This window comes from Acanthochromis polyacanthus, chromosome 10 (genome assembly GCF_021347895.1).
Source record: "Acanthochromis polyacanthus isolate Apoly-LR-REF ecotype Palm Island chromosome 10, KAUST_Apoly_ChrSc, whole genome shotgun sequence".
NCBI classification, from domain to species: Eukaryota; Metazoa; Chordata; class Actinopteri; family Pomacentridae; genus Acanthochromis; species Acanthochromis polyacanthus.
Genome location: NC_067122.1, coordinates 36,581,521 through 36,596,484, shown reverse-complemented (window position 1 = coordinate 36,596,484; position 14,964 = coordinate 36,581,521). Strand labels below are relative to the sequence as shown.

The 14,964-nt window shown below is 40.7% G+C and overlaps 1 protein-coding gene across 2 annotated transcripts in view; it reads left to right on the top strand.

The window, feature by feature from the left end:
- The window catches only part of aff2 (AF4/FMR2 family, member 2), a 241,069-nt gene that overhangs the window by 57,507 nt on the left and 168,598 nt on the right, over positions 1-14,964 (top strand). For both annotated transcript variants that reach the window (XM_051954950.1, XM_051954949.1), the window contains exon 2: positions 12,207-12,327. In XM_051954950.1, coding sequence (XP_051810910.1) covers positions 12,207-12,327 — 121 coding nt within the window. The remainder of the gene's footprint in view (positions 1-12,206; positions 12,328-14,964) is intronic.

The following is a 14,964-nucleotide window of genomic DNA, read 5'->3' as shown; positions in this document are numbered from 1 at the left end:
CGTTTGCACCGTGCACCGGAATAGGACCTATGCGGTCGTATGAACGTTTGCGCCCCTACGGGGAAAACGAACGCATTACGGGATTTAATTCGCGAAACGGCTTTTCCGTAGCAAAACGGCTTTTTTCTCACTTTCCCAACACGTTTTTAGGGTTATGGTTAAGGTTAGGGTTAGGGATAGGGACAGGGATAGTGTTAGATAAAAGTTTGTTCATGATGACGTTTCACCTGCGACTCCAGAGTGTCGATATTTACTCAACCGCCAGAGGTCGCATAGTCAAAACGTAACACTGGGTCGTAATACGGGCGTGTACAGACGACCTATGTGGTCGTTTTTGGTTTGAGGACAGGCTCCAATACCTAATAAACAGAAGCTGCATTTCTACAAAAAAAAATTCTGCATGTCTGACAATGCCAAATGGGCAGCCTTGACAGAGTACTGCGCTCTCTTTGTGCTTTTCTAGTTATTCTTTATCTTCAGACTCAGTTTCTAGTTTAAACATATATGACAGGGTTACTTCAATATTACATCTTATTACTGTGTGTTGTAGAGTAGTTTTAAAGTGTTTGACCTGAGTGTTGGTGAGCTGGTGTGCTTAAGCTGCAGTATGTAGGGAGGAGTGAGTGACTTCATAGATTTGCAAATTCTAGAGGAAGCACCTGTGTAGATTTTGGGGCAGTAACAGATTATTTTCAAATATGTTTTTATAAGTTTTCATGGTTGAAATCAACAACTAGAGGGACTTGAGGTAGAAATCATATATGCTTTTGACTTTTCTCTGTTCTGTCTGCAGTGAACAACAAGTTAGATGAACCATACATTTTATTGGTCAAGGTCTTGCATTTTAAGCTACATAAAGGTTACTGGGGCAGTATGCAACTCAAAAATTTTACAGTGAAGCATTGTTTACTTTGTAGTAAAAATGCAAAATCAACATTCTGTCCCTGGTGTGAAGCCAAACCTTTTTACACTGTGCATCTGCATGTGCGTATTGTTAATGCAGACTTTATATTGCCCATGATAGCATGCTCAGACTTAAGGTGATATGAATTTTTGCCTCATGTTATTCATGCAAATCAAACCAAAAGGCTTTTCCCCCCACAGTCTATGTCATACTGAATGCTTTTCTATTTAACTGTACAGACATTAGCCATAGATAGCTAGCCATGTATGCACCTTTTATGTGGTTGGAAGATGCTTTTGTGTGCGTTTGGGCAACAGCTCTGGCTGATCTCTGAACTTTCTACTTTGCAAAAATTGATATAAATCCATGTCTGCTTGACACAGAGTACAGAATACGTACAATAATCTAACAGCACAGGGTGTACAACAGTTAGTTGTGATGTAAAACATGTGGGATGTGTAGTAAACTGGATTACTTGTTGTTACATTTAGTCCTGACTGGTTTCTCTGCGGTTACTGAAACAAAGAAATGATTAGAACTCGTTATTCGCTGTTTCCTAAGTGCAAACAGAACACAAGAAATAAACACTAAGGAAATGTGTACATATGTAAATGAGAGCACTCCTTCACATACTGTCTGATTTCTATACATCTGTGTGTCTCTGAGCGCACACAAAAAAACTCAAAGCAGCAAAGTCCTCTGTTGTTGCTGCTCTGTCCTCGCTCTCAGTCTGTTATCTATCCATCAGTGTCAAATACACAGGTTTGTGTGATGTGCATGAAAACAAAGCTGGAAGGTAGCAATGTGTTTGAAGGCTGTGTCTCATTATTATACCTGCTCTCATGTCAAACACACACAAACATGCAAAAAGCAGTCATTTCTGCTATCCTGCTTCCTCCAATCCATCCACATACAGGCACCTAAAAGCTGTATATTTTCACACTGATGGCATTCTGGATCCTCTTCTTCTTCTCCTCTGTCTATCCAGGAATGCCTGCTGATATTTCTCTGATGTCTAATGCCGTCTGAATGAGCACACAAACCTGAAAACACACACACACACGCACACAAAATGCGTTGTTGAACTGACACTTCAAACAAAGCTTTTGTCTGCTGCCTGACAGCTATTCCTCTCTCCTTCCCCCTCTCCTCCTCTTCCTCCTCCTCTCATTATCCCCCTCACTTCTCCCTGTCATTCCAAAACACTCCCTCTACCCCCTCATCCCCTCACCGGCTCCCACACAAACACACGCCGCAAACGCATTCAAGGTTTATTCCTAATTGAGCTGGTTAAATGCAGGTTAAATGAAACACAAAGAGGAAAATATGAAGGGTTTTTATAACGCCACTTGAGCTGAAGGTGTAATTATGAGCAGCGTTTCTAAAAGCTATAGATTAACGGGACGATTTATTTTAAAGCAAATTGTCGTAATGACTTCATTATTGGCAGAGGTGTCGCTAATATAAGCGTGGGTTCATCTTTGAAGTAAAATAAAAACAGATTCTCCCATCGGTTTTGCCATCTCGTTCGGCAGTTCTGTGAACACGAACAAAGCTCCATTGTGCTCAGTGACAGGGGGATTTTACACTTTGTGGAACAAAAACTCCGGCACTCACTTCTGTTGTAATTCACAAGACAAAGCTGAACACATCTCAGAGTTCCAGTGTCGGCTTTAACCAGTGCCGCCGAGGTGATGAGAGAATAGTGAGGACGGTGTGTCAACACACAGTCTACACTAAATTACATTCCCGTACAACTAAACTGCATTCTCAGTTATGTTGAAAATAATGCCCAATCACATTAGTTTGTAGCGTATCACAAATACATTTCTAACCAACTTACATTTGCTATGTGTTAATGTCTTCACTGTCAATTCTTTTCAGCCAACTAATCATATATGCAACTGGGCAGGACATAAAGGAGAAGCTTCAAATATGTGGTGAAAGGTGGTATAAGGGTTGTATTTGAACCCATTCATGATATTTTCCCCATCCCTAATCAAGTAATTTGGGTACGTAAACCTAACCAGGCTTCAAATATATAAAAGTGTTAGTTTTGTAATCTAACCATGTCGTTTTTTGATCTAAACCAAACCAGAAAGTAAATGAAAACTGAAAGTAAACGGTGGCAAAACATAATCCAGAGACTGATGATCTCTTCTCCATCGCGGGATGCAAACTCACCATCCAACCCTCCTGCCACAAAACTCCAACTTCATCGTCTTTTCCAAGTGGCTGCCTTCCCCACCACGTCACAGGTTGCAAAAGTATGCTTATTTCCTAAATAAATTACCCTCAAAACATATTTGATAATGCAGTTTAGGTGTATTAGAACCAAATATTGTGGAGATTGGGTTGAGTGTGTGCATTATAAGGGTAACTATTAGTAGACATGTAATGTAGTATTCATAGTTATGCTTTCATGAGTGTGTAAGCACCTGTAACTAGGAATTGCTGGGTCTTTGTTAGCTTTGAATTATTCCATGATATCTGCAGAGGAAGTTTCTATTCATAGTTGAGATTATATCAGGGCTTTTGATTTACAGATAGGGGTTGTGTTAGGATCTTTCTCTGGCCCTTGTCTTTCTTCCTCTTTTTCCTCCTTTCTTGTTTCCTGATCTGTCTCGGTTTTGTCCTGCCTTTTTGGTTCCCTGTCTGTCACCTCTCCCTCATGTCTCTCTCTCTCGCTGCCACTCGCCCTCCTGCTCTACCTGCACTCTGCTGCTAATTACCCCAATGACTGTCAGCTGCAGTAATCTGTAAACTCAGCTCACCTGTCCACAAGCTCTCTTCACTATTTTAACCCTGCTCAGTCGCTCAGTCTGTGTCAGATCATAGATGCTGTTCTCCATCTAACGTGCCACCTCTGGACTTTCAGCTCATTGACTCTTCAGCTCTCCTCCCTCCTGGATTTCTCCCTTTTGGACTCTGTTGTGTTCCTGTGGGGGCGGCATGGCTCAGTGGGTAGAGTGGCCGTCTTGTAACTGGAAGGTTGCCGGTTCGATTCTCGGCCCGTCGTGCTCATGTCGAGGTGTCCCTGAGCAAGACACCTAACCCCTAATTGCTCCTGGTGCGTCGTGGTTAGCGCCGTGCATGGCAGCTTCTGCCATCAGTGTGTGAATGGGTAAATGTGATATATCATATAAAGCGCTATATAAATACAACCATTTACCATTCCTGTCCTCTCTTGGATTTTGGTTGTCAGTTTCCCGATAGTGTGAGTACCTCTCCTTAGCTCTGTTCTGTTAAAGTTATTCTTGCATTCCTTAGCTTGTAGAATTTAGTGTAGTTTGGTTTTTGTTTTGCCTCCCCACTTCAGCTCTCTGTTTACGTATTAGTTTAGACTTTGGTTTAATAAAATCCCTTAAATTATTCACCAACCTGCCAGTCTCCCTTTGTCTGTGTTTGGGTTCTCCAGAGCTCCCTGTAACAGGTTATATTTTCTGATCAGAAAAAAGTAAGGGTTAGGTTTTTTTTCAGTATCATTTCATTGGTCCAATCCTAACCTCCCCACTAAACCCTGAAAGTCTCAACTGATGTTGCAGCTGTAGTGTTTGAGTTCATGAGGCCTCTAAATGATTTAAAAAGGAAGAGTGGGATGCTCCATTGTGACAGCACATGTCGCTCATAAATCACACGTCTCCATTAAAAATAAGAAGTGAATTTGGACTCTCTTTCCATGTGTTTATACATTTTAGCAATCACCAAAAGTCAGGAAAGCCATGAACATCTGTAAATCCTATATTTGACTGAAAATGCAAGCAACTCTGCAAATGTCTAATAAATAACCACAACAGCGAGCAGCCAGATGCTGTCACTCACAGATAAACTTCCTAGCAGATTTCTTCCTGCATCATTCTCTCTTTGGTTTGTGTGTATTTTGCAGAAACAACCTCGAAGTCTGTGAATTTGGAGACTGTGGGATTGGGTCTTTGTCCATCTGTCTGCTTGTCTGTAAGAAGGTTTACACAGAAAGCTGGTGGACAGGTGGAGCATGGCCAATTAAATTCTGGTGCAGATCGGGATCTTTAAAGTTTCTTTCTTTTTGGTGAGATACTGCATTGGCCTTGGTTGAGAAGTGTGCTCTCAGTGATTTTAAAGTTACTTTAAAAAGTAACCATGTCAGTAAAGTTGTATTTTACACAATTCTGACTCCTGTGTGACTTCATTTTGGGGTTTTCTGGGCACGTCCAACTCTGAGTAGACCTGAACTTGGGTTTACATATCTCATTTGGCCGAGGAATGTTTTTTTCCTCCTTTAGGAGGAACTGAAGTGTTGCTGGGACAGAGACCTCTGCAATACCCTGTTAGCTTACTGCCACCATGACCCAATGCAAAAATATGGATGACGAGATGGAACTTTACAGTTAACTCATGGTGTATTTGCTTTCCAAACTTTGATTGGGATTCTGTCTGGATCTTCTATAGCAAAACTTGCTACTCAGCTGGCACCTTGGGTTTCCACTGGGGCAGTTTTTTTTTTTTTTTTTTTTTTTGGGAGGGGGGGGCTAACAAGTCCAGGTCTGAAAGGTCAGTGTCTGGATGACTTTGAAAAATCCCAAATTAAAGTTTAAAAAGATCTTTTTTTTTTCTTTTTCTTTTTTTATAAACAGTCTGCTGTGAAAACCTCAGGCTTTCTGGGATCCACAATCTTACAGGAGCTTAAGATACTTACTCAACATAGATGTAATACAGGAAGGCCCAACAGAGGATGTACTTCCTGTGTGAACTCAGGACATTGAACCTGTCACAGAAACTGTTGATCCATTTTCCACTGTGATAATTCAGTCAGTTCTCTGCAGTTCAGCTACTGTCTGGTTAGGATCGGTCACCAAAAAGGACAGTGTAGGCTAAGTCTTCACATAATTGGTCAATTGCGATTATCAAGTTATACTTCTACACATGAGCCCACTTTCCCAACACGACTCTTGCGTCAATGTTACAACACAGCTGGCTGGATGTTTCCTGGTTTGGCTTTTTGTGGCAAGAATGAATGTGTTATACAGTCAGCATTTTTAGCTGATAGAATTCTCAAAGTGATTTCTTTACGTGGCAAGTCTCTATTACTCCACAACAAACCAAATGCTGGAACCACTGACTGTATGTTCTGAAAGAGAGGGATACGGAAAGGTATTTAGCTGGTTGTAACCCCAATGGTAGATGCCACTGAATTATACATCCTGGTCCTAAACTAACTGGAGATCATTTCTGTTAAAGACTCATGATGTACAGAGATTGATTTTGAATGTTAAATCAACAACACAAAAGTGCCTCATAAGAGCATGGTTGGGGTGGTGGAATAAGTTTCAGCAAACTGTTAAGAATTGGTGAAGGAGTCTCAAGTAGAAAGACAGCTTATCAGTGTCAGCCGGTGCACACAGTTAATGAGGCAGTGATGGTGACGCATGAATGAAGCAGCTGATGCCAATACACGCACAGTGTCAGTGTTCTGCTGAGCTAACTGTATGCTACGTCATGTTTTCATTTGTTTACAGTGTCAGTAAATCTCTGTTGTACATAAGCCAGAAGATTGCCTGTCATGCGTGACCCTCATGTAAATTAGTAGAGCTGCTGTATGCTGTCAGCCAATCACTGTCCAGTATTGTAGATATTCTGCTTCAAATAGATCCAATAATGGACAAACTACACTCTGTATCCGACAAAGCACGATTCTGACCGCAAAACTATGAATAAATGATGCATTCATTTCAGTTTAAACCAATGCATTTCATCTCATGAGGAAGGATATAATTCAAACTATAACAGTAAAATGCCACAGCAACATCTGACGGTAGCAAAAAGCTGATTGCAAATGACCAGAATGTACAGAAAGCCTTCCTGAGAATGTTATGATGGCTTCAAATGAGTTAGAATATATTTCCAAACGGCTGCCTTGAACTGCTCTGACAGCTATTCCCATAAGACACAAATGCAGCATGAGTCCGCAAAGTCAGGCTCCAGTTGATTTTCAATGAAGCAGCTCCAGAAACTCTCTTGATGACATACGCAGGCCGGAGCCTTTCTTCCCGCTGACGACAGAACACAGAACCGTCAGCTCGTGTTCGGCTCAAACCACTGACCAGTTTCAACATCTGGCTGCTGTATGGTGTGTTGGAAGCGCTGCTGGGTTTTTACTGGCCTTAAATGTAAGGGTTCCAGTTAATATAATGTGAACAAATATAATAAATAAAACCAAACGCTGGCATTGAAGCACAGTTCCATGGCATTTTTGCCATCTGAACGTATAAATTGTGGTGTAATCTGTCAGCTTCAGTTTCTATCTAATGGACCTTTTTTCTGTTATGACCCCTGAGATACAAATTGTTCATCAAGGAATTTGCATTTCCACCAGGAAGTTGCAGGTTCAGTGCCTTGCTAAAAGGCACTATGGTAAATTGCTGAGGAAGTCACAGATTGGTATTGAAAATCTGTGCAGTGAAAGTAAATGAGAGGGTGATGAGGCTCAGTTAGAGACATTGGACTCTGTGTGTGTGTGCATTTAGTTATCAGGGGAGCACAGCATAGCTCTGCTGAGATTAAATTCCCAGAGCTTACTCTGACTATCAGCATTACTTCAGGACACACACAGAAAGAAAAGCGGAGTGGTAGGAAAGAAAGCTGCTGCCGCTACATTTTCATTCACGGAAAATATCAACATCGACAGTTTGCACACTGCTGATATCACCACCGCTATTAATCCCCACCAATCCAATCCATCTGTGTGTCCATCATCTGTCTGCCTTCCATTCCTTTTTTCCTTCTTCGTTTCATTCTTTGAAATATTTTACTGTTATCTATGACCAGTGCAGACAATATTTACAACAGGACGCTGTCACTTCTGTGATTCAATCAAAAACGGAATATAAATACAGAGATCAAAATATTTATAGTTCAAACCTGAGCGGAAATTCTAATTTTCCACACTGTCATTTAAGGGAATATAAACCAAAGTGAGATGACTTTTTTTTTTCTCGAGTGAATAAAACGGCTTGTAGAAATTTTATGGAAACAAAGCAGCCAAAGCCAGTATTCAGGAGTTAACATTTGATCTTACAGTGAACCTGTATAGGCCATGGATGCTGGTCATGTATTTCTCTGTGTGTGTTTTCTTTCAATAAGTACAAACAGCATTGATTTTGTAGCTTTTTTAAAAATTATTTTATGTGCAGTAGAAGCTAGTAAGCGATGCTAATTGCTTGGAAGTAATGCTTACTAGCTTCCACTTGGACAACTAGCTGTCCTAAATTGCAAAACTTGCGACTTGCCAGTTGCATAGATTTAAACTGGTTTGGAATCAATTCATTGTTCAGTACTGTCTGTTGCTAACTCTGTACCCCAAACCTGGGACTACATTTAAGCTTTTACACAATTAACGTATTAAAAAGATGCACACACAAGTCAGAACAAACATAATAGATATACACTACCGTCCAAAAGTTTGGGGTCATTTAGAAATGTCCTTATTTTTGAAAGAAATGCATTTCTTTTTCAATGAAGATCACATTAAATTAATCAGATCCAGTGTAGACATTGGTAATGTGTTAAATGACTATTCCAGCTGGAAACGGCTGATTTTTAATGGAATATCTCCATAGGGGTACAGAGGAACATTTCCAGCAACCATCACTCCTGTGTTCTAATGCTACATTGTGTTAGCTAATGGTGTTGAAAGGCTCATTGATGGTTAGAAAACCTTTGTGCAGTTATGTTAGCACATGGATAAAAGTGAGTTTTCATGGAAAACATGAAACTGTTTGGGTGACCCCAAACTTTTGAATGGTAGTGTAGATATATAGCATTTTATTCACCTTAACACAGTTCTGACTTTGAATTAACAGTTTTGCACACCTCCAGAGTGACCTTGTGCAGCAATTCTCTTTCCTACAAGTTCCTTCCTGACCTTGCTGACCACAGCGCTGCAGTTCAAAAACCTGCAAATAAAAAAATAAGCCCAGTTCAGTGACAAAGCCCTCACCTGCATGTGACAGGTTGAGGGCCATTTCCTGCTCCTGGTGCATGCTGGGAAATAAACCCTGGATGTGTTAATTACCTCGTCTGACCTGATTCCCTCTGTGTGAATGTCTTGCACGCGACAGACGGCGACGGAGACAGTGATCTGTCACATGGGGCTGCAGCGTTGTGTATATGTGTATGTGTGTGTGTGTGTGTGTGGGTGAATGTTGTATACATGTGTGTGTTTGTCGTGCTGACAGCTCTGTCAGTTATCTTTCTGCTCTGACAGACAATGCACGTCAGCCGGCAGTCCCAGCACATGCAGTGATCACACCTACGTACACTGCTGTAACCTACACGCACATACACAGAAACACCTCACCTGTCAATCATTCTGCCTGGAATTCCCGCTGCTCTTCCTCACTGTTTGCTCCTCCCTTTCCCGTATTTTACCTTCCTCTCCCCATCCCTCCACTCTGTCTTTCATCATTCTGTTATTTTTCTTTCCTTTTAAAGAAACTGTCTGTTGCCCTGAAACTGGGTCTTTTTTCCTCCCTTGGGTCTCTGATTTTTTTTCTTCCTTGCCTCTCCGCTCTTTCTCCCTCCCACTCACATCTTGCTGATAGATTAAATGTTGAAGGCAAGGTCTGGTGGAGAAGAAGTCTCTTAATTGTGTTGATCGCTAATTAGCTGGCCTGTCTCATTTCTGAGCAGTGGAAGTGGTTAAAGCAGGATGGCCTTTCCTGGGTCAGCAGGCCACAGCCTCGTGCGTAACATGCAATCGTGCTCATGTTACTTTGTGCCGCCGAATTTGGCTGCCAGCTTGCAGATTTCTCAGTGGAGGCTGGTAACTGAAAAAATTTAGGAGGGCAGGTTGAATCTGTAACTGTGCAGTAAAAGGGGTTTTTGGCTAAAAATACACAGTTATGTAAGTAAAATGTTCCAAAAGCCTGGGGTTCACCATTTTCTGTGTTCCCCAGAGAACGGACTCCCTCACTTCCACTCATCATATCATTGTTTACTGTCAGCTGTGTCGTATTTTAAAGGTTTTAATATTTGAAATCGCAAGAATCAAGCAATAGTGAACTACTAGCAGTAATGTAGTGAACTACTAGCAGTAATGTAGGAAGGTTGGAAGACTAAAAGCGTGGCTTATCGGGATGTGGAACTATCTACATGCACGCGTCCTTTCAAGTGGCTCAGTGGACAACATGTCATAAACACTGCCTGGATGAGGACTTCAGGTCCCACCGGGTCGCCTATGTTAAAAATGAATGCACTCATGAGTAAAGCTACCCAGCTAATGGCATACGTTACATCATATTACCATTACTAAAAATAGAAAGCTATGAAAAGGTTTTTGAGCTCTGACTGCTAATGTAGTAGAAGCTGACGGTTTAATCCTTGTGCTTCGGTAATTTATGTGTGGGCGTGTGATGATACTTGATTGTTTCATTTATTTAATTTCATTGTTTACTGGGGGACTTATTTCAATCTCTGTCAACCCTAATGCCATTCACAAATACAACACAGGCTGTACAAAGGAATAGTTAGATATTCTTGACTCCAGCTCAATGCTTTCAGAGAGAATACTTACAGAAAGTACAATACTTTCAGAAAGAAATGAAATAATGATTTCTTTCAGAAAGTATTGAGCTGGAGCCAGCCGGTGATAATTAGATTAGCTCTGCGAAACGATTGGAAGAATGGAGACACATTTAGCTGGAGCTCAATGTGTAAAGTTAAAAAAGGCATATACCAGCACCTCTAGAGTTTATTTGTTTAATCTATGCACTATGTACAAATAATTGGATGTGTTTTAGGGTGTATTACATGTACATAAAATCCAAAATTATTTGTATGTAGGCCAAATTTAGTTTTATAATGACTTTCTCACTACAATGCCATGTCAATAATGATTCATACTTCTTGAAATTTTTGCAGATGCTTGAGAAAATGCTTCTATTTCATTCCAAACTGTTGTGATAATTTCTACCATGCTCTACCCATTCAGACTCACTATAGACTGAGAACAGCTGATGCAGTCGTTCTCTGTTCAGCTGCTAGTCAATCGCAAGTAATGGCCACAACCAAACGGCTTAGTGAGCTGCTGTTAGGGTCCATCGGTGAGAGAGAGCTGCACATTGTAAATGCTAAACTCATATTCAAGTGTTTAGGTGTCAGTAAATAAACTAAAAGTCCAGTGCAGTGCTGTACTGAGTGAATAAGAAAACGTATTTATCATGAAAAAAGATATTTATACTCCATAACTTCCCTTAAAGCCGATTTTTGTCATGTTCATTGTTGTTGGTAGGGATACCTTTAAGTTGAAACAAAGCCAAGCTAGCAGCGTGTGGATCTTACAGTCTCGTTCCTCCATATTTCAATGATTCATCAAACATTTTGCAGTAAATAGGAAGAGGAACTTTAAAATGAGACAATCTTGCTGAACTATTCCTCATGAATTTTCAAGCGTATTGACCTTGGCTGACCAGAATACGTGTTCTCCTTATGAATCAAACTGTTTCCTGCATATACTTTGCACAAACCACACCACCAAAGTCAAGTCCGATAGCTCAGAGAAAGTTCAGATGACATACATTCACGTGTCAGTGATAGTATGAGATAAGCATTTTATGGGAGTTTGAAGATCAAAGCCTGTGCAAATCAAAGTGAAGATTACTGGAATTCATTGAGAAGTCCAGAATAAAAATAATCACTTAAACCCAGTGAGCTGATTTAAAGAGACAGAAAACATTCCTCATCTTTGAAACAGTCTATACGAACACTTATGACACACTTTACGTATTTAAATAGGACAGGATCATCAGGATATTACTTTTAGAGGAAGACAGCAGGCCTGTGTTGGAAGTGAGGCAAATAGCAAACAGCATTGTGTCCAGAGAGCCCGGCGTAATAAATTCTCCAGCTCAAAATTTCATGAGTAATCCTAAACAAACTATTTAGCTGCATTAAGTTTTGCCAAGCTGGATATTTTTACCTCCAGCTCTCATCCCTGTGTTGAGTTCTTCTTTGCAGAAACCTCCGCTTCTTGCTGTCACTTCACTGTCACTCATGCCAGGATTTAGTTTTTCTCTCATTTTTCTCTTTCCTCCTTGTTTATGAGGAATTTGAGTCATTTTCAGATGGCGCAATGGCATGACTTACCCTGTTATTTTCCTTTACCAGCCACCCAACTAATGACACTGCAGGAGAAGGAATTTTCAGCCAATGTTCTTTGCAGTTCCAAAAAGGACTTGTTAGCAATACTCATTAAAAACCACTGGGTTTCATCGGTGGCAGCCTCAGTCATAGATGCTAACGAGCTTTTCTCTGTGTGTCTTTTCAGTCATCTGGAGTCAGAGCGCAGCGTCCTGAAGAGGAGGGAGTGGGAGAGGAGGAACCAGGAGGTCCAACAGGATGAAGACCTGTTCTCTACTGGATTCAACCTGTTTGGAGAACCCTACAAAGTAAGAGCACTTTGATAATTCAAAAATTGATCATGTGTAAAAGGATTTCTTACTTGCTTGTCAGTGTGTTTTGTCATGTCTGCGTGACTAAAGTATCGTGGGTTTTTTTAATCAACATTTTTACTGTTCTGTTTTTGTGCATAATTAAAAAGGGAAGTGAGATACAGGGGCCATTCCAGGTTTGGAAGACATTTGGGCTTCAACATTTTTGAAAAATAAACCTTCTCTTTACATATTTGTCAATCAAAGGCTTGATTGGCTCTGCTTGCACATCAATGGTAAATCTTTTATTCCATGTTTTATATGCTGTTTTCTAACTCTTCTAACCACAGTAACAGGGTTGCTAATCCATGCTAATGTTAGCTTTTTCTCAGCAGTAGAAGCTGGATCAGGGGTCGGCAACCTTTAACACTCAAAGAGCCATTTCGACCCGTTTCCCAAAGAAAAGAAAACACCAGGATGCCTTTTGGCATTTAAAATGAAGACAACACTGCATATATCGCTTTTTTACCTCTATGCCCTTGTTAATCAGTCATGATTAATTAATTACAAAGCCTCTAATTAGATAGATTCATTTTTTTAATTGTGTCCTACCACTAATATTTATCTTACTTGGTTAATGTCATTTTTGCTCCTGGACCTCATATGTTACGTAATGTTAGCTGGAAATCAATAATTTGCGAAATGTCTATTTAACTTGTAAAATCTATTTATCTGTTTATCTTAAGCTAAAACTTTTCTCCGGTAAGTCGCTGCCCTATTTTCCAAGACGACACTCCTCTGAGTCTCTGACCTGCTGCCTGGATGCTGGACGTGACATCGAGCCATGTTCTCGCGAGTAACGTCATATTAACCTGACATATCAAAGAGTAGATACTGAGGAAGACAATTATCTGTAGTTTACCTTAGTACTCGACGAGTACTCGACACAATGCAGGACTCTGCTGTGGTGTATTTGCGACGGTGGTGTATTTGCAACAATAAAAAAAGAAAGAAATTTGAAGGAGCGACGGCTAGGATGTAGGAATGGTGGCCCACCGCTGCTGAATGACTGTAGAGCAAACACTGGGATCCAAAGATCAACAGGATTCCAAAAGAATACCTGCAGGTCAGCGAGTGTCGGAGATTGACGGCTGGGACGCATATTTTGACAGACGAAAATGAAGACGTTGTATTTTGATGTTACAAGATCACAGTAATCTTCAAATTTAGAATTAAATTTTAAAAACTAACAAACTAAAATAAAAGAAATTTTAATGAAATAGCCTGCTGATTATTTATTTTCCAAAGCTACAGGGAGCCACAACAGAGGGATGAAAGAGCCGCATGCGGCTCCGGAGCCGCGGGTTTCCGACCCCTGAGCGAGATATTTAGCCAGCTATTACTGCTGACCAAGAGGACAAACTGAATGGTGGAAAACAGTAAAAAGAATTTGTCTTTTCCTGATAATATGAGGTAGAGTGAGATGTTCAATCAAGGCTGACAATGTTCTGAAAATATGAAAAATAGAAAAGAGGACACAGCTTTGCTCTTCCCATTTTTTTGGAAAACTGTTTAATGACATTAATTCCACCATATCATGTGGTTCACTGTTTTCTTCTTCTTCTACCAGCAATCTCGTGTTTATGGCAAATATCAAATAAGGCTTATTTCTGAATGAAGCCGTGAGGAACATTAACGTAAATCTATGTCTGAATGACATTCAGATTGATGAAGCCACCAATATTGCAAATCACGTCTTAAATGTGCTTAAATTTCATAAAGAAGGTGAATTATACACCCATGAAGTATTCATTTAATACTTTAAATCTTATTCAATAATCTGTTTCACAATTATAAGTTAAAAGGCAACTCCTTATCAGTTTAAATCTAAGGACTGAAGCTAACGCAGGCCTCTCTGCTAACGTCAGTGAGCTGCACACGCTGATCTTTACAACCCGACAGAGCTGTGATTCTTCCTCTGCAGAGTGCTCTCTCTGTGCTGTTGAGGCGACAGTTTTATATTCCGCTGTTAAGTTTTGATTGATCTCTGCAGGAGGAGAAGTGGACATACCTGACACGGGAATTTCATTTGGGGAAATGGAGTGAATTTACAACATCTTAATCAGTGAGGAAGTGCCACTCTCCTGCAAAGCAGCCCCTGTGTTGTGATTTAGGCTCGTATGAAACAATTTTGCCGCGTGCGAGCAATCAATTGAGAGGAATTGTTATGGCCAACCAACAATTATCCAAACATTTTTCATCCCATTTACTGCTGTTTTTGTGGGTGACAAAGCCGATGATGTACACATTTCCTCTTCGTGCTCTTTTCCCCCGAGGCCAAACGTGTTATGTCCTCAGGCATAAGGTTCTGTTCTGCTCTGCTTGGAGGTGCTTTAGATGCCATCCTTTTGTCTCTTCTTTCAGCGGAAAGCGAACTAGCCATGCATGAAGTCCATGGCCACTCTCCTGCCCCTGTGTATAAAATTGATTTTGGTTTGTTAACTCTCATTTGCTACCGCCAGGCACTTCAACACTTGGTTATGCCGCCAAGTGTATCGACCTTGAGACAGACTGGCTTTGAATCTTGACAGAATGTGTTTAACTGCTGCTGTGTCTGAACGCAGAGGACACGAGGGGATTCTCCCAAAGATGCCG